The sequence below is a fragment of the Ambystoma mexicanum genome, chromosome 6q (assembly GCF_040938575.1).
Source record: "Ambystoma mexicanum isolate Mex_15411 chromosome 6q, UKY_AmexF1_1, whole genome shotgun sequence".
Lineage (NCBI taxonomy): Eukaryota > Metazoa > Chordata > Amphibia > Caudata > Ambystomatidae > Ambystoma > Ambystoma mexicanum.
In genome coordinates, this window is record NC_090937.1 from 1,303,398,821 (window position 1) to 1,303,418,818 (window position 19,998).

General features: G+C 48.2%; 1 protein-coding gene across 1 annotated transcript in view; it reads right to left on the minus strand.

Moving 5' to 3' along the window:
• The window catches only part of LAP3 (leucine aminopeptidase 3), a 518,160-nt gene that overhangs the window by 174,621 nt on the left and 323,541 nt on the right, over positions 1-19,998 (minus strand). Inside the window, exon 7 of the mRNA XM_069631910.1 lies at positions 18,746-18,904. Within this exon, the coding sequence (XP_069488011.1) occupies positions 18,746-18,904 (159 nt within the window). The remainder of the gene's footprint in view (positions 1-18,745; positions 18,905-19,998) is intronic.

The window sequence follows — 19,998 nt, forward strand, 5'->3', positions numbered from 1 at the left end:
TTGCCATTTTCTGTTTGTGAGGTCTTTCTTGGGTTTTACTCTGTGCATTGAGCCAGGTGTGAGCCATTTGTTCGTATTGCCTTTGGCGGGCTTCAGCCCTATAGCCCGCCTCAGGCTGCAGTATGTCTGGAAAGGCAGGATGTGAGGGAGGTTCCCGAAACTCCCGTGTCCTTTGTCTCTAGGAATGCATGAATGCAACCAGTCCTGATTGGCTGGCTGTCCTTTCAGGACGGCCACCCTGCTGTGTGATTGACAGCCTAGGCTGTGCATGAATGGGAGACACCTGCTTAAAAGGCGAGGGTTTTGGGACTAGCGGCAGAGTTGACCACTGGGAGAAATACCCGATGACGAAAACATGAACGAAGCTTGCTGCATCCTCCTGGACCTTTGAATTGGCCGGTGAAGACCTGCTGCTGTGCTGAAACTCCTTTTTCTAATCGACAAGAAGAGCTCTCTAAGAGATGACTTCTTCCCTTCGGTTAGTGGGACCAACTAACCCAGAGACGAACTCCACTGGACCATCTTCCCCGACTGGCTTTACTTCTTCACTACGCTAAGAACTGAGTGGCAGGGGTCGATAAATCCGTAGTCGAGTGCAACATCTGGAATCTGGGTAGAAGCTCCAGGAGTCTCCTAAGGACCCTCCAGAAGCATGACAACCATAGCTCGAGTCCCCTCACCAGAGTGCAGGACCCAAGGAGTGAAGGAAGCCCAACTGGTATCCGAGATTCGCAACAGTGCCGTTTACTAAGCACTGAAACTGCAACGTGCCGCTGAACTGGCTCTCCAGACATCCTTCCTCTTGTCCCCATGACTGGGGCTCAGGAACACTGGGTCTGCACCGCTGTAACAGGACAGAATCCAGCTGGACATCTCTTCTTGAAACCAGAGGTACTGTTTAGACTTGGGGTACTTTGTCTTTTTAGCTGTGCTTTTCCTAGTTGGGAATTGCATTGGCTTACCTTTACAGTTGATTCCATCTCTCCTTCCACAGGCTTGACAGCTTGTGACCCCACAAGTGATTTTTATTTTAACAATCTCTGCAACTTTATGCAAGACATTGATTCTAATTAGTGCCTCAGCTCTATCGACTGTTTCGAATTGACTTTGGCTGCCCTGGCTCCCTGCAGACTCTTCTAGCCCATTGACTTTGATATTGCTGTCCCTCATAGGTAGTAACTTGTTTTAGACTTCTTGCTGGGAAAGGCTTGTCTAAATTTCATTGGAAGATTTAAGTGTCCTCACATATATTGAGAACCTGTTTAACCTTTTCCTTCCTTAAACCTTTCCTTTCTGCAACCTCTGAAAAGTAATTTTAAAGTAGATTTACATGGTTACATGAAATGCCTTTTTAAAGAATGCTTATTTAAAAATTGATGTTAAATAAATAACTATGTATAAACAGAAACTTTGAGTGCAAGTGTTACTTGGTTACATGCATTTACGAATTTCATTGCTACAGCTCACATTTATCCCTCTTGAGAGAGGCCTGGCTGCTCAGTCACACTACCAACTTGTGTAGTTCAGATCTATACCAAAAGGTGGGTTACCCAATACCAAGCAGATAAGTGTTGTGTAGTCTCACACAGTGTGACTGCATCAATTCGTACCCAACACTATTCATTGAAATTAGTTTTAGATTCTTGTTGCCCAGGACATCTCATCAAAGCTATATCGTCCCAATTTTTAAAAAGGGTTCAAAAACATATCCTCCGAGTTATCGACCTATAGCCCTGCTTGATTCCAGTAACAACATTTTTGCAAAATTGGTTTTACAAGATCTTGTCAAGTGGGCTACTAAGGCTAATGTTATTCCGAAACACCAGCCGGGCTTCAGGCCAGGATTAGGTTGTTCCTTAAATGGAATCATTGGCACCTCGCTGCAGCAAAGCGTTTATCGCGATACTGGCCTGACCTTGTATATGGCATGTGTTGACCTCACAGCAGCGTTCAATTATGTTGATCACTCCTTATTTTGGAATAAATTGTACAGGTGGGGTATACCAAGCAGCTTATTGAATATGGTGATTACTCTGCATTGGGACACTTCGATTCAAGTTCGGCTTAATATGCCTGGCAGTGTTACCCGGGAGGTGTACACAACACTTGGATTAAGGCACGGATGTGTACTTGCCCCTTGCCTTTTTAATTTATACATGCCAGACTTGTTTGAAGCATTGAATTTGAAATTGGCAGTCTTAAAGTTGGTGCATTGGCTTTTGCCGATGATATCATGGTATTTGATAGGACCCTGATTGGTTTATCAAGGTCCCTCTCTGCACTTGACAAGTACGTAGCCAAATGGCTTAATAATAAATGCATTGAAGTCATCTGTCTTGGTTATCAGAAGGAAGAGAAGGAAAACTAAATATAAAAGTATCAGGGTGAGGATGGGTACCTTTAAACATCGTCGAGCTGGTCGTCTACTTGGGATTTCCATTGTATGCTACGAAGAACCCTGGTAAAATCATAGAGACTGCGTAGTAAGCAAATACATCTGGCTGCTGAGAAGGAATCATGAAGCAAGGCACAGACAACAGATTCAAAGTTCAAACAAAATGTATTTATTAACTTAAATGTCGGGATGGAGTAAGGCCTAACTTAAGGTGGGATTTCCCTACCTAAAGAAACTAAGGATAGTCTGAGTCAGTAAGTTAAACTTTAACGCTGTGTGTCCAAAACCTATACATACCCTCACAACTAAGCTATACATGCCCTCACAACTAAGCTATACAATGTGTAGGGATGTCAGCAACAAATGAAATGGTGTTTTCAAATAAAGTTCCAAGCTTCTTCCAGCTCTAGGTTTATTTTCCAGCTGCCCTTCCCCAGGTTCAAGGCAGTTCCAGAATGCCTCAGGGTTCCTTTCCCCAAGTAAACCGTTCCAAAATAGCCTCAGGGTTCCTTTCCCCAAGGGGACAATTCTTCCAGCTTGCCAATGTAAAATCAGTTCAAGAACAGTTCCAGGTCACCTTTTTAATCCTTTAGGTTCAGTAGATACAGATTGCTATCCTTCCCATTCACTTCAGCAATCTTAGTTATCAGTGAAGACTCTTTATCTGGCCTTTCCTTGACTTTTCCAGACATGGTATTCTCGGTCTAGGCGCAGTTGTCGGACCACACAGTCTAATAATTACAATAATCCATGGTTTCTTGCCAACACAGGTTTTTCTCTCATCACTCCTGTGCTTCAGTTTGCACTCTCTCTGAATTCTCCTTGCCATTCTCTTGGCCTTGCCACCGTGTGTTCTTCCACACAACTCACTTTGTGGTGCTCACTGTCTTTCACCACATAGTTTTCACAAACTTCAGAAATGTTCATCACTTGCTTTTCACCTTATTCAAGCGACATTGTTACCTTTTTAAAATTTTCATTATGTGTGTCTCACACCTGTTTCCATTTAATTAATGGGTTTCTCAAAGCTTTCCTTCAGTTCAGTATTCAGTAATTTGTGCAGCATTTTTTTTAACTTGGATATTCAATAACACATGCTTCTTATTTAAGCTCCTTCACTTTAAAGTTCATTATTTTGCTTGTAGTATTATAAAAAACCTTTCTTCGGGTTCACAATCACTTATGCATCCATTACCTTTCAGCCGGCATCACTATGCCTTACAGTAGCCCCAAGAGCGCATGGGTACGAGAGATCCCTCGGCTTCACTCACTAGTTCTCAGTGGCTCCTCCGGGCAGTCCCACTCTTTACTCAGCTCTGCCCAGCGCTCGCCTGCTACAAATCCTGCTGTGGGTTGCCGGTAGCTCCGCCTCTCTCTCATGGATGCCAACAGTGGCCTGCAGCATCTGCGAGTCCTCCGTGCCCCACAGCTCTGTCTGTGGGCACCAGACAGTGAGGACCGTCAGCTCTGGTCCTCGCACAACCCGCTCGGGCCCTGCTGTCACAGCTTCCTGACAGCACACACCGGCATCCTAGCCTCCAGGCAGGATTCTCCTCGGCAGACTTCTTCTCTGCAGGACTCCAACACTCTCAGGCTCATTTCTCCCAGTCCGGCATCTCTCCTGCTGGTCTCCCTTTCCCTGCAGTCGGGCACCACCTTTAATGCACCAGTAGGTCATTAACAGGTTGCAGGTGCGAGCCATTGTGTGCAATTACCAGACTATATATTAGCGTTCTCTGGACATGCCTGACCATCACAACTGTTTCCAGGCCTCTTCCTCGTCCATCCCAGTACTAGAGTGGTATGACTGAGGGGAAATTAAAGGAAGTGATTGGCAACAACCTATAAATGTAGGGGGAGGGTAAGGTTTGCTCTCACAAGGGAAATGGGGATACAAAGTCTCACCCGCAGAACCCTCCCGCAGACACTCTCTCCCCCATCCCCAAGGACCCTCCACCCAGGTGATCCTCCCTCGCATCTCCACCGACAGGGTCAGGATCCAAGAGCTATAGCCTTTCCCTGGCCAACTGAAGAGGATCCAAGGGGAGTAGGTGTGAGGGTGCCTTCAGGTTTCTCACACTGCACAAAATATATAAGTATTGTGCCTATACCCTATGCCCAGTGTTACATTACTATAGGGATAAAATAGCACCAATTTTGACCTATGGCTTGGAAGTATTGTATTCCCAAGAAATATTCCTTGAACAGACTGGAGGGCTAAGCATGGAAGCGTAGTATTTGGCTTCCTGGATCTCTGCCAATAGCTTTATCGAGGGCAGAGCTTGGGCTACAATCTTGTCACTCAATCATCACTTATAAGAAGTTGGTGTTACTTAACAATATGTGGAGCCCTGTTAAGGAATCATTATTTGAAGATCTTGGCTGAAATAAGTCATTGTGTCCTATAAATAAGTTCTATTCAGAATGTTACTCCGCTCTGGGAAATGTAGGATCTACTGTTGATGAGTTGGTATTGAATCCCAACCTGGTTAAAAGGAAAATTAAGATTTGGGAATGGTGTAACCAGTGCAATAGCCTATTGGGATACAAGGCTTACGAGCATTACAAGCAAGTTAAATTAGAATTTAATGAACCACCTGATTAGTAGTTTCTGGACCGTAGGACTAGGGAAATATGGAACAAGTTACTTACCTGTAACTGTTGTTCTCCAGCATGGGTCTGGCATGGATTCACATGCTCATGAATATTCCCCGTCGTCAGGCTGGGAATCCTCGGTAAAGAAAAAACCAGTATCAGTTTCGTTTCTGATCTGTCTTTCGTACTAATAACCAATCACTGGTCTCTGCGTCATACTGACCACAGCCAATGACTGCCCTCTACCTAAGCCCCGCCTCTGGCAGCCATCTTCAGATTTGGAAGCACGTGAAGTGGCAGTATGACCAAGTGAAGAGCCGCTGAGGGGTAGGCGGGAGGGTTCGCATGTGAATCCATGCCAGACCCATGCTGGAGAACAACAGTTACAGGTAAGTAACTTGTTCCTTCTCCAGCATGGGGTCTGGCATGGATTCACATGCTCATGAATAAAGAATACATAGCAGTACACACATGCACAACCACGGGAGGTGGCAAAGGCTCAACATTAAGCATTACATCAAACTCAACATTAAGCATCTTACCTCCTCACAAGGCTCACCTCAGGCGAACAGGTTGCGCAGCACTGCTTGGCCGACCCTGGACTCCTCCCTGGAATCCCGATCGACGCAGTAGAATTTCGTGAAGGTGTGCGTCGACCTCCACGTAGCAGCCCTGCATATGTCCAGCAGGGGCACACCAGAAAGGAACGCCGTGGTAGCTGCGATCGCTCTGGTGGAATGGGCTCTCGGACGGCCAGGCAGCGGTCGGTTTGCCAACCGATGACAGTACATGATACAGCCGGAGAGCCATCTGGAAATGGAAGCCTTCGAGAGTGCCTTCCCCTGATTGACAGGTCCAAAATTCACAAAGAGTTGTGACGTCTTCCGAAAACACTTCGTGCGGTCCACGTAGAACTTTAGCGCTCTAGCCACATCCAGCGAGTGCAAAGTCCTCTCAGCCGGCGACGAAGGCGACGGGAAGAACACAGGCAACACCAAGGGTTCGTTGAGGTGGAAGTCCGACGGCACCTTGGGCATGAAGGAGGGGTGCGTCCTGAGCACTACCCTCGTGTCGTGAAAAGTCAAGTACGGGGCCTTGCAGGAAAGGGCCTGGATCTCTCCCACTCGTCGTGCGGAGGTGATGGCCACAAGAAACGCTGTTTTCCAGGACAGAAACTTCAACGGGGCCGAGTGCAGAGGCTCGAACGGAGGTCCCATGAGCTTGGTCAGCACCACGTTGAGCTCCCACGCCGGGGCCGGAGCCTTCACCGGCGGGAACGATCTGAACAGTCCCTTCATGAACTCTTTCACCAGACGATGAGACCACAAGGACGTCCGCCCCGTGGTTCTGGTGTATCGGGAGATCGCAGCAAGATGAATCTTGATGGACGCGTGTGCCAGTCCAGCTTTGGCCAGCGTCAGCAGGTACGGCAGTACTTGGGGAGCCGTAATCCGTAGAGGGTTAATCTTCTGTGCGTGGCACCAGACAGAGAACCTCTTCCATTTGTGTCCGGGGGACGCGGACCCGGTAGAGTAGGTCCGCGTCCCCCGGCAGCTTGATTGACGGGGACGCTGACAGGTCCAGAAGGTCCGGGAACCATATCTGCCTCGGCCACGCAGGTGCGACGAGGATCATCCTGCACCGTGACCTCTTGAGCTGGTTGATGAGCCGGATCAGCAGTGGCAATGGAGGGAACGCGTAAAGGAACAGGCCCTCCCAGGGGAACGAGAAAGCATCGCCCATGCTCCTCGCCTGGGGAAACCTGCTGGCGAACCTCCGGCACTTGGAGTCCGTCGCCGTCGCGAACAGGTCGATCTGGGGTGTGCCCCACCGTCGGAAGAGGCGATCCACTAGATCCTGCCGTAGTTCCCACTCGTGGCACGAGCGCAGCTCCCTGCTGAGTGAGTCGGCGATGGTGTTTTTTATCCCTGCCAGATGAAACGGCACCAGAAATATCCTTTGGGCGACAGCCCAATGCCACAGGTCCTGCGCCTCCTTGGACAGTGCTGGGGACCTGGTTCCGCCCTGTTTCCTGATGTAAAACATGGTGGTGGTGTTGTCGGTGAAGATCCTCACCACCCTGCCCTTGAGGGACGGAAGGAAGGACCTGAGGGCCCAGAACACTGCACGGAGCTCCAGGACGTTGATATGTAGTGATTTCTCTGTCGGGAGCCAAAGGCCTCTTGCGTGCAGATTTTCGGTGTGCGCTCCCCACCCTTCCAGGGAGGCATCCGTGGTCACTGTCTCCTGGTGGGCTGGGGTCTGGAAGTCCATGCCCGCCGTCAGATGCGCGCGGGTGCCCCACCACCGGATCGCTCGTCGGAAACTCTGTCGAGTGTGATCCTTTCCTCGAAGCTGCCCGTCGTTTGGATCCAGCGCGCGTCCAGAAACTCCTGCAACGGGCGCATCAGGAGCCTGCACAGGGGAATGAGGTAGATGCAGGAAGACATCATAGTGACGCCCTTGGACCACAAACCTGAGAAATTTTCGGTGCCCCCTTAGGATGGGAATATGGACGTAGGCATCCTCCAAATCCAACGACGACAGGAAGTCTCCTTCCTCCAGCTGACCCAGGACGTGCTGGAGGGTGACCATCCGGAACTTCTGAGCCTTGATGAACTTGTTCAGACGTCGCAGGTCTAGGATGGGGCGCCATCCTCCCGTCTTCTTCTTCACGAGGAAGTATCTCGAGTAAACTCCGGAGCCCCGAAGCCTCTTTGGGACGGGTTCGATGGCGCCCTTCCTGAGCATTGCCTTTACCTCCAGGAGAAGCTGCGGGACGTGAAGCTCTTTCCTGGCCACGGGGGGGACGCGCGGGCACCTTCTTTGAAACTCGAGCGCGTGGCCCCGGGCTAAGGCGTCCAACACCCAACGGTCGGTGGAGATGGACTCCCACACGCTGACGAAGCTCGCCAGCCGGCCTCCCACCGGGGTGCTTCGGTGGGGGCCCGACCCCACGGCCGGTTCAATCCTGTTTCGACGAGGCTTTGCCGCCTTGACCTCCTTGGCGACGACGGCGGGGTCCGCCCGACTTGCATCGTCCCCTATAGGCCTCCTGAGACGACGAGCGGGCCGCTTGACGATAGGTGGAGAAACCGCCGCCGGAACCTTTGGAGGCGCCCTTGCCTCCGCTGCTCCGAAAGGGCGGCCGTCGTTGTTGTAGAACCCCAAGGGCCCGGGCCGTCTCCGTGTCCGCTTTAATGGCCTGAAGGGAGTCGTCCACTGTTTTCCCAAACAGGTAGTTCCCATCGAACGGCATGTCCAGGACTCTGGTCTGTACGTCTTGACGGAAGTCCGTAGCCTTGAGCCATCCACGCCGCCTAAGGCACACGCCGTTGCCCAACTGGCGAAATCCCGTATCGGCGATGTCCGTCGCAATAGTGATGGCGTGGTCCGACGCCACCTCACCTTCCTGTAGGATCTCCAGGGCATCCGCCCTCTTGTCGTCCGGTAGGAAGTCCAGCAGAGGAGCCAGTTTGTACCATAGCTCCCTGTCGTAGCGGGCCACGATAGCCAAGGCGTTGGCCGCCTTAATCGTCGTCGCTGCAGACGAGATGACCCTGCGTCCCATAGAGTCCAACTTCTTTCCCTCGCCGTCCGGCGGGGAAGTCGATGTGGAGGCCGCACCCCCCCCGCTTTCTTCCTGGCCGCCGCGGAGACGACGGAGTCCGGGGTAGGCTGCGCCCGGAGGCACAGGGGGGCCGCGTCCGGGACCCGGTACTTCTTTTCGTACCGGTCTCTTCTCGCTGGCGTCGTGGAAGGGTTCTTGAGGAGGGCGAGGCCCTCATCCCAAATGTCGTCCAGTAGAGGCACCGCGAGGACCGTCTTCCTCTTGGCCTCGCGCCGTTGATAAAGGAATCCTTCCTTTTTCTTCTCCTCAGGGCAGAGTTGGAAAAGATCGGACGCCCTGGCGATCATGGAGTGGAACGATCCAATCTCGTCGGGCGGAGAAGCCCTGGTGGGAGGTGAGGACGGAAGATCCTCGTCGTAGACCTCGTCGTCCGTACCCGTCGCAGCCGTGTCAGTCCCCGTATCATCCCCTCGAGTCGTGGACGATGAGGAGGGCTGGACGGGGCGCGACGGCTGAAAAGGAGGTGGAGGGTGAATCCTTCTTTTCTTGGGAGGAGGAACGCCAGAAGGTCCCGGTTCTGGGTCCCCCGACGGGAGTGGTTCCTCCGCTGGCAACGGTAGTCTCGTCCTTATCTCCGTGCATAAGGACTGTATAGCCAACAAAATGGCCGCCGAGTTGTCTTGCGGCGCTGGCAGAGGGGAATCCGACGGGCGATCAGGGGCCCCGATGTCGTCGTCACCCGCGGGCCGGTCTTCTTCCACGCCGAGGCCGTGGCTTAAGACCTCGATCAGCTCTTCCTCCGAGGTTGAAGCCGAGTCTACGACGACACCCTGCCCCCCCTTTTTCTTCTCCGCCGGAGATTTCACGGGGGTCCTATCGATGGGCATAAAAGAGGACTCCCTCCGAGGTGGCAGGGAGACTCTGAGCCCCGAGGTCGCCACCACTGGCGTAGCCTCCACAGTCTGAGCCAGGGCCGCCGCGACAGTCTCGATACAGGCCTTGGCCGGATGGATTAAGGCCTTCACCACCTTAGGTGCGCTCACCGCCTTATCCTTGAGGGGGGGGGGGGACACTGCCTCGCTCCCCCTCCGATGGGGCCTTCGAGCTCGACCGGGGCCTCTCCAGGAGCTTCGCCGGGTGCTCGGCCTTCCTCTTACCCGACCCAGAGCGTTGGCTCGTGGTTGATGGTACCGGGGAGGGTGCGCCCTGCCTGGCGCCCGTAGAGCCCGACCGTTCGACGCTCCCGGTGCCAGCGGACTCGCGGTGCTTGGCCTTGTGTTGGACCCCCGTCGCCGGGGCGTCCTCAAAGGTCTTAGAAGACCGCTCGGATTTCTTCCTCTTCTTCTCGCCGGACGGGCTCTTCCCTTCCAGCCAGTTGGCGAGACATTGATGGCGGTCCTTCATGGTCCGCTCCGACATGTTGCCGCAAAACGCACAGTCCTTCTCCACGTGCGTCTTGTCCTCATGTAAGCAGTAAAGACAAAAGGAGTGTTCGTCCTCCTTAAAGACGTTCTGCAGCTGGCATCCAGGGCAGACCCTGAACAGCTTTCCGGGCGTCGAGCTTCCCTTCTCCTGGGCCATGTCCGGGACGGGCCTGAGAAAACTTCTGGAGTCCTCCAAAAGCGTAGCTCGACGAAATCTTCACCCTTGAGGGGCGCAGACGAATCCGACACGGGTCCCCGTTGATCGGATGGAGAGTGGGTGGAGCTTGAGGCTCTTTTGACCGAAAAAAATGAAGTTTTTGAGAAAAAACGTGAAAAAATAGCACTAACGCTCGAGAGCAATAGCACGAGGATCCCAACACATGAACGTGCGGTAAAAATCTGAAGATGGCTGCCAGAGGCGGGGCTTAGGTAGAGGGCAGTCATTGGCTGTGGTCAGTATGACGCAGAGACCAGTGATTGGTTATTACTACGAAAGACAGATCAGAAACGAAACTGATACTGGTTTTTTCTTTACCGAGGATTCCCAGCCTGACGACGGGGAATATTCATGAGCATGTGAATCCATGCCAGACCCCATGCTGGAGAAATAAGCGTTTCTGGTTCAATATTCTCCACACCCTAGACGCTGTGGGGCCAATCAGAGGAATTCCCTGCGAGGAGCGGTGGTTTCGTTTATGTATTTGAGATGCTGAGTCCTGGAGACAAATAATTATGCAAGGTCAAAACATGAGTTTACTCAAAGATAGATGGTCCGGGGACCTGGTTTCACACAACAGTGGACCGACAAACAATATGCGACTTGTTGTTCACAGGGAATAAAAAACACATTATTGTAGAACTAGCGCACTTTATTAGGGGAGTACTAGAGTCACCAGGTGAAAACATCGACTGATTGACATTAGATTGGGATACACCCTGTAAATCGGTGTCTTGATGAATTAATTTGAAGAAGGGCACTCTACCTTTTTTTTAAATATATTTTGAAATATGAATTTTAATAACAGTGTTAAACGCAGTGATGGGTAGTGATTTAGTGATGTGTACTGATGATTAGATTTTATTGACCGATTTAAGCAACATCAGAATGATTTTAGGATCAATTGAAATATTATAATGTTGTACAATGAAACAAGTCTCTTTTGTCTCTTTTAATGGATAAAGGTTTTATATAAACCATATATACAACAAGTAAAGCATGGTGTACAGCAGAGGAAGGGCAAAGTGCATGGGGTGGCAGTTGTAGGGTTAGCTGCATATTCAGGTTCAAAACTCCATGCAGAAAAGAACTCCAACTTTTTAAAAAGCCACTTGTGGGGAAGTGACCATTCCTTGATACATTTCACCTACAGAACAGAGGATCCGTGGAATACAAGACACCATTTGATCAAGTAGTCCATTCAAATCTTCTCTTATAACTGGTGGATAACTGGTGTTTTTCAGCACTGGAGCTTCGGGAATCCAACAATTCACTTCAAATTGCTACCCTTTCAAATACATGGCCCAGAAAATAAATGAAGGGAAACTATATGGCCTACTTCAGAATAGATTATCTGTAATTGCTTTTAATTTTCAATTTACTACTGGAATTTATGTGTCACAAGGTCAGCACTGAAATCCAAAAGCCTAATGATGTGACCTACAAGATGATGAGGAGGCGATTAGTACTCCTAGGAAGGATCAAGCTTGGCTATAGCCATAATCCCTCCATTTCCTCAGCATTCTATAGCTTAACTTTTTGTTTAGTAGGACATTCCTTACCACAAGTGGGAATGAAGCAGACAGTCCATTCTGGATTTCCCCTCACCACAAGCAAAAGAGCTCAAATACTGATACTGCGCGAAAAATCAGCAAAACCTAACTCCATGGAAACAAAGGTTAAACTCTTACAGACTTTTTCAAGGCCTGGGGCAATTACAAATTGAAAGTTAACTCAAAGAATCCTGCATATTGAAGGCTGCATGTGTAAAGACTGCAGAGGGTATCTGTACTCCTGCTCTTTATATGGCAAAGGAGAGGAACAGAGGACCCCAGCCAAGATTCTCTATTTGGTAAAAAGTGGGCGAGCAATCAAGGCCTGGCTCTCAGGAGGTGATGTGGGCTGGTTCTTAAGTATAGCGTAGTCCCCAAGCACCCATAAAGGAATGTCCACACACTATGTTAGTGATAACACATTTCTTTATATAAATAAGATCACGTTATGTACACAATCACAATAACACACTTTGTGCTCAAGTTAATCTAAAATGATAAATATATACAGCTTCTATGTGGTACCACAATTACTTCTTAGATTCCACTAGAATGCATCAACTGTACTCAGTTCAAATGTCATACAAATCAGTTAATAATGTGAACCAACAATAGACATTGAAGGAAAGTAGGTTGGTTAAAACAATAGGCAGAATACGGGGCCCCTACCACTAGGCACAGTTCTGTATGATGATCCCCCCCACCTAGGCAACCTGTAAATAATGCAATTCAACAAGCCCAGTCCATATATTGTTTCTCAATGAGTCTTATTTCCTTCTAAGAGTCTCTACCACCCCAATGAACCTGGAATAGTAGATTTCTCCAATGAAGCGTTGATGGATCCTTCTTGAGTGGGCCCCTTTAAGGCAGGAGCCACGCATCGTCGAAGGTGAGCTTGGCGTTGAGTCCTCGAAAAGTTTGATGGCATTGGGGCCGCGGTTTCGGTCCAGCTCGACTATCGGTGTCCTGCGAAGACGAGGTGTGCGGTGCACCTCGACAGCGATGGTTCGTTGCTGCCAAGAGTCACTGAAGAACTTTGGCCCAGCAAGGGCGTTGGGTCGTCTGCATCTTCGGGTGGCAGGAACCCCACTGGCGGATTCACCTTGCCGCGTTGGCAGCCTCAACTTTCTCTGGCGGGACAATGCGGTCAACGGCGCAGAAAAGGGAGTCCTTGGATTCAAGTGTCCTTAGGCAAAGGTGGAGCATTGCGGCTCCGGTCGTTGGCAGCACAGCGTCAAGCGTTACCCGCTTCTGGGCAACACAACTCAATGGGCTTCCAGCGATTACGGCGTTACCTCCGAACCGTGGTCGATGTCCAGGTGCCAACTTCGAGATTCCTCGGCGGTCCCTGTCTCCGGTCGACAGTCTTTCGAAGGCTGGCTTCCATGGCACTTCGGTGAAGGTTAGCGGTCTGCACAATGTCCTCTCGTAGCTTGGGAAGAGGTCTCCTTACCAGGTCCTGTCTCAGATCAGACCTTCACAAACTCTACAGCTTTTGGATTGGGTTGAAGCAAATGCAGCAGCAGTCATTCTTCCAGCTGGGCTTCAAGGATAAGCAGTTTCAGGTTTCCACTTCAGTTTCTGAACAATTTCTAGCAGTGAGAGGTCCCCAGATATACTGTTCTGTCTCATTCACACTCGGGCAACCAACCATTAAGAAGGGCATTCAGGCAGGCAATCAGGCTCACAGTGCATTCAGGCCATTCTCCTCCCTCTCAGACACTCACAACAAGGAATGTGTATTGGGACACGTACCCAGCCATTCAGCACTCCACACTGCATTCATGCCAGTTTCAGGCAGGGCTGTCTCATTCATTGCATTTCATACCAGAAACCAGACACCCATAACATGAAGAGCATATTGGTCACACATTCCATTCAAACAGATCCCACCCCAAAGGTGTACCCACAACATACAGTCATTGGGAAGGCTCCAGGCAGTCTGGCCTGGACTTCCCCACAATAAAATATATGCAACTTCCACCCAACAGCCAGTCAGGGGAAGGGACAGAGTCAGGGCTTCCAAGGACTTTGGGAAAACAAGGCAACAGGCAATAGAAAGCAAGAGGCCACAGGGACCATCTTGTCTTCTTTCAGGAATCAACTGATTCCAATGCAAGGCCTGGGTATCCCAAAATGGAGGATACTCAGAGCACCTGTCAGATTCAGCATGGAGCTGCCACCGGCCTGTACCCTGATCTGTGGGCCACTCACAGGTACCCGAAAACATACACTAGGGGTACTAGGTTGTACCCCTACCCAAGGGCGCCATAAGGGTATCCCAAGGGTCTGTACACCATGACCAAAAAGAGGAAGAGCTGCACTGCCAGGAGTCCCACATGGACTCCTGGGCAGAAAACAATACAGAACAGACATGAAAAAGGACTACAGGACAAGGAGAGGGAGGCCCTGTCCCTCCAATGAATTTCCAGCGTCACAGCATGCAAAACGGGTTTTCTTACGGCCAATTTTGTCCAGCCATCAAATGCGGGATTATGACATTCTCGGGGGGCGTTCACCACACAGAACCCCCTCCTCCCACCAATGCCAGCCGATCCCCTGCCTGCCCCCACCTGCAGGATTTCTTTTCAATCAGGGGGTTTCACCCCCATCCCCTCGAACTCCTTTTCGCTCGGTCTGCCCCCCTTCCATGCCAAAAACAGTTCCTGTCTACCCCCCACAAACACACAATTACACACCAATCATTCCCCCCATGCCATACCTTCCAAGCAAGATTTAGTCCCCCTCAACCACCACACATTCCCACCCTCCCCCCAATACCTACATAGACAACTCTGAGCAGTCTTTCTAAAGCAACCTTTCGATTGTGTGAAAAAGAGGTTTCTATCTCAGTATTCAAAAATCAACACCAACAATCCTAATATTACAAATTCAAAATGCTGAGATGAGAAAGCTTTGAAATAGCTCATTCGTTTTACAAATAAATAATGTAACTGAGATCTTCAGAACAATGGCCTTAATACAGAATTGCACACAAAAGTTCATTGCAAGTAGGCTGATGCACTATATGTCTCACTTCAGCTCAACGGGACGGAGACTGCGTTCGGGAATGATGAATGGATTGGTAAGGTGGGGAGAATGGGAGAGAGAGAGAGAGAGAGAGGTGGGAGTTGCAAGGCCGTACATAGGGCGAAAGGGGGGATAGGAGGGCCCATAAAAAGCTGGAGGAGTGTGCAGGAGAAAGAGCAACCTTGCATGGCCTGCCCTCAAACGTTCCTCTGTTATAAATGACATTTAGGCTTACATCCAAGTAATGTTTGCTTTTCAAGTATTCATTCAGGACCCGTCAAGACGGGGCGTTCCTCAAGCCCCCTCATGTCTCTTGAATATTGATATGGGAACCACCCTCCGTCACCGGATGCCTCCCAGTACGTGTTCTGGCTTGTGCTCTCATGTTCAATAACTGCAATTCCCAAAATGGCCGACTGGAACCTCGGGAACGGAATCGAGAAAAGAAATAGACTTGGATTCATCCTGCCAAACAGATGAGACACCCAACATCTGGCATTCCAACACCAGATATGCCCCAGGGGAATGGTGGGGGCAACAAAAAACTAACAGACTGAGTGGGTACAGGGGAGCAGGAGAAACAAAATCCTTCCAAAACTTAATTGGGAAGAAACCTCACCAGCACATGATGGTACAAGGCAAACTAGCAGCCTGAGCCCCCGGCAGCTACCACACCATCAGAGACCGCAAACAAAAACTGGGCTGGAAAAGGGGCAGGGGCTTAGAGTTTTTAAATAAAAAGATTTTCACCTGAAAAAGACAGGTACAGGATTGGCCCACATAGTCACTGGAACCAATGGAAGAGGGTAGGTTAAAATAAGGAAGCAATCAGTACATAAGGGGAGTGAATGCGAACATGTGAATTGTTTGGCTATGGACAGGTAGAGAAGAGACGGACCAAGAGACCAACTAGGAGGGTGTACCAGGAGGTAGTGGCGATTGTTTGAGTATTATATAGAGAGAATGAAGGTGAGGTAAGGATTGTGAGAGTGTGGTAGCAGTTGTATGTATTGTAATGTGAGATGTGTATAAAAGATGAGTGAGAAAAAAATAGGGAGAAAAGTGTAGGGGAAATTAGAGAGTGGAAGAGCGAGAGGGAATGGGGAGATTGTGGTGAAATTGCAAGGTAGTAGGAGTAGAGGTGTGGGTGTAGTGAAGCAAGAAAGGGGGCAATGGTATTGGTAAGAAAGGAGGAGAGAATGTGGTAAGCATAGATAGAGAAGAAAGGTGAGGGGTGTAGTGAGAGGTGAGGGGAGAGCAAGAGTACATGACAGAGGAGGGACAGGCAGGAGAATGGAAGGATGAAGAAGAATGAAGCAAGTGGTGTGGAGATTGTAAGAAGTAGGGTGTCCGGGTTTGGCACAATCTTAACATTATTTGATATCTGGGGAAATGTTAGGGTACACACAGGAAGTCCCGGAGGGAGAAAGGTAGATGAGGCTCCAGCATTCAGGCCTCCATCCATATCTAGCAGGTTTTTAGATTATAGGGGTTACCAATCTCTAGTAAGCATCATCTTGGGCATGAGGCCATCTTTGACGAATCCTAGCACAGAAGATGGGGGTGGCTGCTTATATAGTGTGTACATACACATAAACACCCCCCACCCCACCCACACACACCCTAACAAATGAATACCCATAGAGAATAAATAATATGGCTCAGATACTTGTGACGAAAATGAGCAAAGGTAATAGAACGCTCACTGACAATTAGGCCACGTTGGTAGTAGGAATAAAACAAAAAGGTCAGATTATAATGATACTGCTTCTCAACGCTGCTAGTTGCCCTACATATCCACATGAATACCTTGGCATTTTGAAGTTTGATCTTCCTTTGCCCACCCAACTCAATCAGACAAAGGGTGTCTTTGGACCAAAGGGTATAACCAGAATACTAAAACTATGTTGTATAAAAAAGTTTTGAAACATCTGTACTATTATTCTGGTTGTTTTATTTATTTATTTTTGCATTTGTTAAGCGCACTAAACCCGTAGGCATCAAGGTATTGGTTACAAGCGTTTATGACAGACAATTCGTAAGGTGCATAGGATTTCAGTTAGGCTTAAAACAGCATAAGGCTGCTGGTTACAGGTGGTCATATCAGAGGAATACCCACAAGGTGGTACATAATATATACAGATAGAACATGAGGCATAGGGTTGCCTTAAGTTCGAGGAGAAGAGATATTTTCTCAATACCCAGTACGATTGTTCAGATCTTAATGCAAAGGTCAGATGTTCCAGTTCTTGGAGAATATGAACGGAAAGCTGTCCCCGCCCGATCTCATTCGCCTGAATCTAGGGATTGTGAGTTGGTGAGAATAGGAGGCGCAGGTAGGTCTGGTGGACTGAGCTTGGGAGAATTTCTACGACATATATCTCGGTGCAGAGAATATTGTAATGCGTGGAAATATTCGAAACTATCAAATATGCATAAGAAAGGGGGAACATGAAATAAAATAGATACTAAAGTATTTACGTCAACCGATTTCTTCAACAGCATCTCCAAGTTTAATTAAGAAAGTACTAAAAGTCAAAAATGTCCAACTATAAAAAAAAAAAAAAAACAATACCATCACAAATATATCAACCACATCACTTACAAAGTTTCAAACTGGACACCAACAATCATAAGTAGTTCATCATCCGGCTGCAGCGTACTGACTTCATTTTTAGGTGGGACATTTTACAGATTTAAATACTGGGCTGGTAGAGGGTCAGGGGTTAAAATTAGGGGGTGTTAGAACGGGGCTTATGTGGGGCTGGCCCGTCATAGAAATGCTATGATAAATTAGAAGGGGTCCCATACAGCCAGAAGGGCAGATCTGTGCAGATGGACATGAAAGCGGAAATCTACTTTTTACATTGGAATCAGCCCTGCAGATAAGGTGTGTATCTTTACTCCCTAAAAATAGGCAAAAAATTCAAATAGGTAGCAAAAATACACCCACCAAAAAAAATGAAACGGACACGCAGAACCTTGTGCTCCAGCTTTTACCCACAAAGCTGCATGGATCTGTTTGGAACAGTAGTGAATGTAGTATCACATGAAGAAATTACTATTATTACTGACTTATCAGAAGAAGTAAACTTGTATCTTAATATGCATGAATAACTAGGTGCAAAGAAATAATAATTACAAAAACATTTCCGTTTTTCAGCTAAAACCTATTTTTACTCGCTTATAAAATACTCCCGTTGGGAATTAGACTTAGATTTTTACTCACTAAAAAATGTTTTTATTCCCAAAAAAAATAGGGAGTAAAATACTGCCACTTCCACATATTATCTGGAGCACTGATTGGAAGGTTTCCTGTTTAGAAAGTAACTCCAAGCCATCAATTGAGTCCTCTCACAGAGGCTTATGTGATAACTTCCGGACCTTAGTATCTGCTTCATTGTTACTGCCAATGCATGAACAATCCAAATATACACTGTGTTAAAGTAAGCTTGTAATCATTCTGAAAGTGAAGCACAATCATTGTTACCAGACCTCCAAGTAAATCTACCCATCACACCAACCACATCCTGCGGAACACTTAATCACAGAAAGGTCTCACACTCGGACAATCCCATCAAACGTGTCCCAACATCCACACAAATAAGTTATAACTGCAGCACACATCAAAGGTTCTGAAAGTCTGCCCCTACTCATTTGGCAGCAGTAGATTCCGGCTAGTACTGTCGAATGTCAGAGATAACTAGTTTTAATAGATCAGCTTTTGCTAATGTAACTTCAATTTGTCCGTTTTACATGCCTTTTATACAGCTTAAGTCAGTCTCCATTCCCATTTGTGTGCCTATCCTACATATCTATTATTGCATTGGTGCGTGTAGGTCAGAGGGCGATTCGCAAAGCCTTTTCAGTGCATTTAAGAACCTAACAACTTTAGATTTGATTCTACATAACATTTAGGGAGTTAAGTAATTGTATTGCAAAATACTGCATTATAATTACCTGTCAAAAGTAACCCCTTTTCCAACTAGGACTAGTGGATTATCTGTTGCACTAGCACTTCCACTATAGTGAATTTCCAAAAAGACAGGTGGTTCATCTGAACCTTTGGCGACACTCAAGAATGCTCCCATGTCTTGCTCTTCTATCCATGATCTTGGCCTGAGGTAGGAAAGATTTAATACATGATGTTAAAAGAAATCTGCGAACATCAGTTTTCCACAAAAACAAGGACCACCAAAGGAATGTATTCAAAGGCAACCAGCAAGTTAACTGCAACATTATAATGACAACATTTTTCATATTCTTTAAACTAGCGTATCATACCATATAACACCAGTCTTGTTTCCCATTGCAAGCCAGGGCAAAACATTATATTGTACATTGGGACAAAGACTCTTATGACAGCACTCCTGAAAACCTGAAAAACATGGTCGTCAGTCATTAGTTTCATGTGCCTTTCCCTCATGTAGTATTAGAAGCCGGAGCTTCAAAGCATCACTCGTAGAAAGCAAGATAAGGATGAGCTGTAGGTATTTATATACACTTTACTTGCGGAGAGGTTTGTTATATGCCTTGTGTAAGTGTTATACCATACAAGTACAAAAACCATACACATTTTATAAAAATCTTATTTCAAGGGAAGTTAAGAGGTGATGCTGCATGTATACCAACAATTACAGTAATTACATGGACAGAGGCAGCATTTCTCTGCAATCTAAATATAACAGGTTGTTCCACCAAACATCACATTTGCTGACAAGACTAGTCTGCAGAACACAGACTGTGGGTAAAAGCAGCTATGGTCTGTGCCAGACCATGTTCTTTTAGTAGCTATACACCACTAGGAGAGTTCTTGGCTCCCCTTCCCCAAATAACGAAAACACACTGGTAATGGAGGATCGGGGTTCTACTCTTTACAGAAGCAGAAATCAGCAAGAACAAGTAGTCCACTCTTCCTCCTCTTGCCCAGCAATGTGTAACGCTCACCTTGTATCCACTTGGACGCCACCAGACTGGTCTGGAGCGCTTCTGGAACGGATTCACCTCCCCCGGGGACTCGCGCTACCGTGGGCTTATTCTTGAAGACAGGAGTTCAGTTTTAGCCCCAATCCCCTTCTCTCGGGGCCCGCCGCCCAAGTGTTCCCCTAGCGACACCCTTGGAGCCTCTCTCACCTTGTATTTCGATAAGGTGCGCTCTCCGTCCTGCCATTCTGTGCAGGGGCGCGTCGTGGCTGGGCACCTTTCCGCCAAGT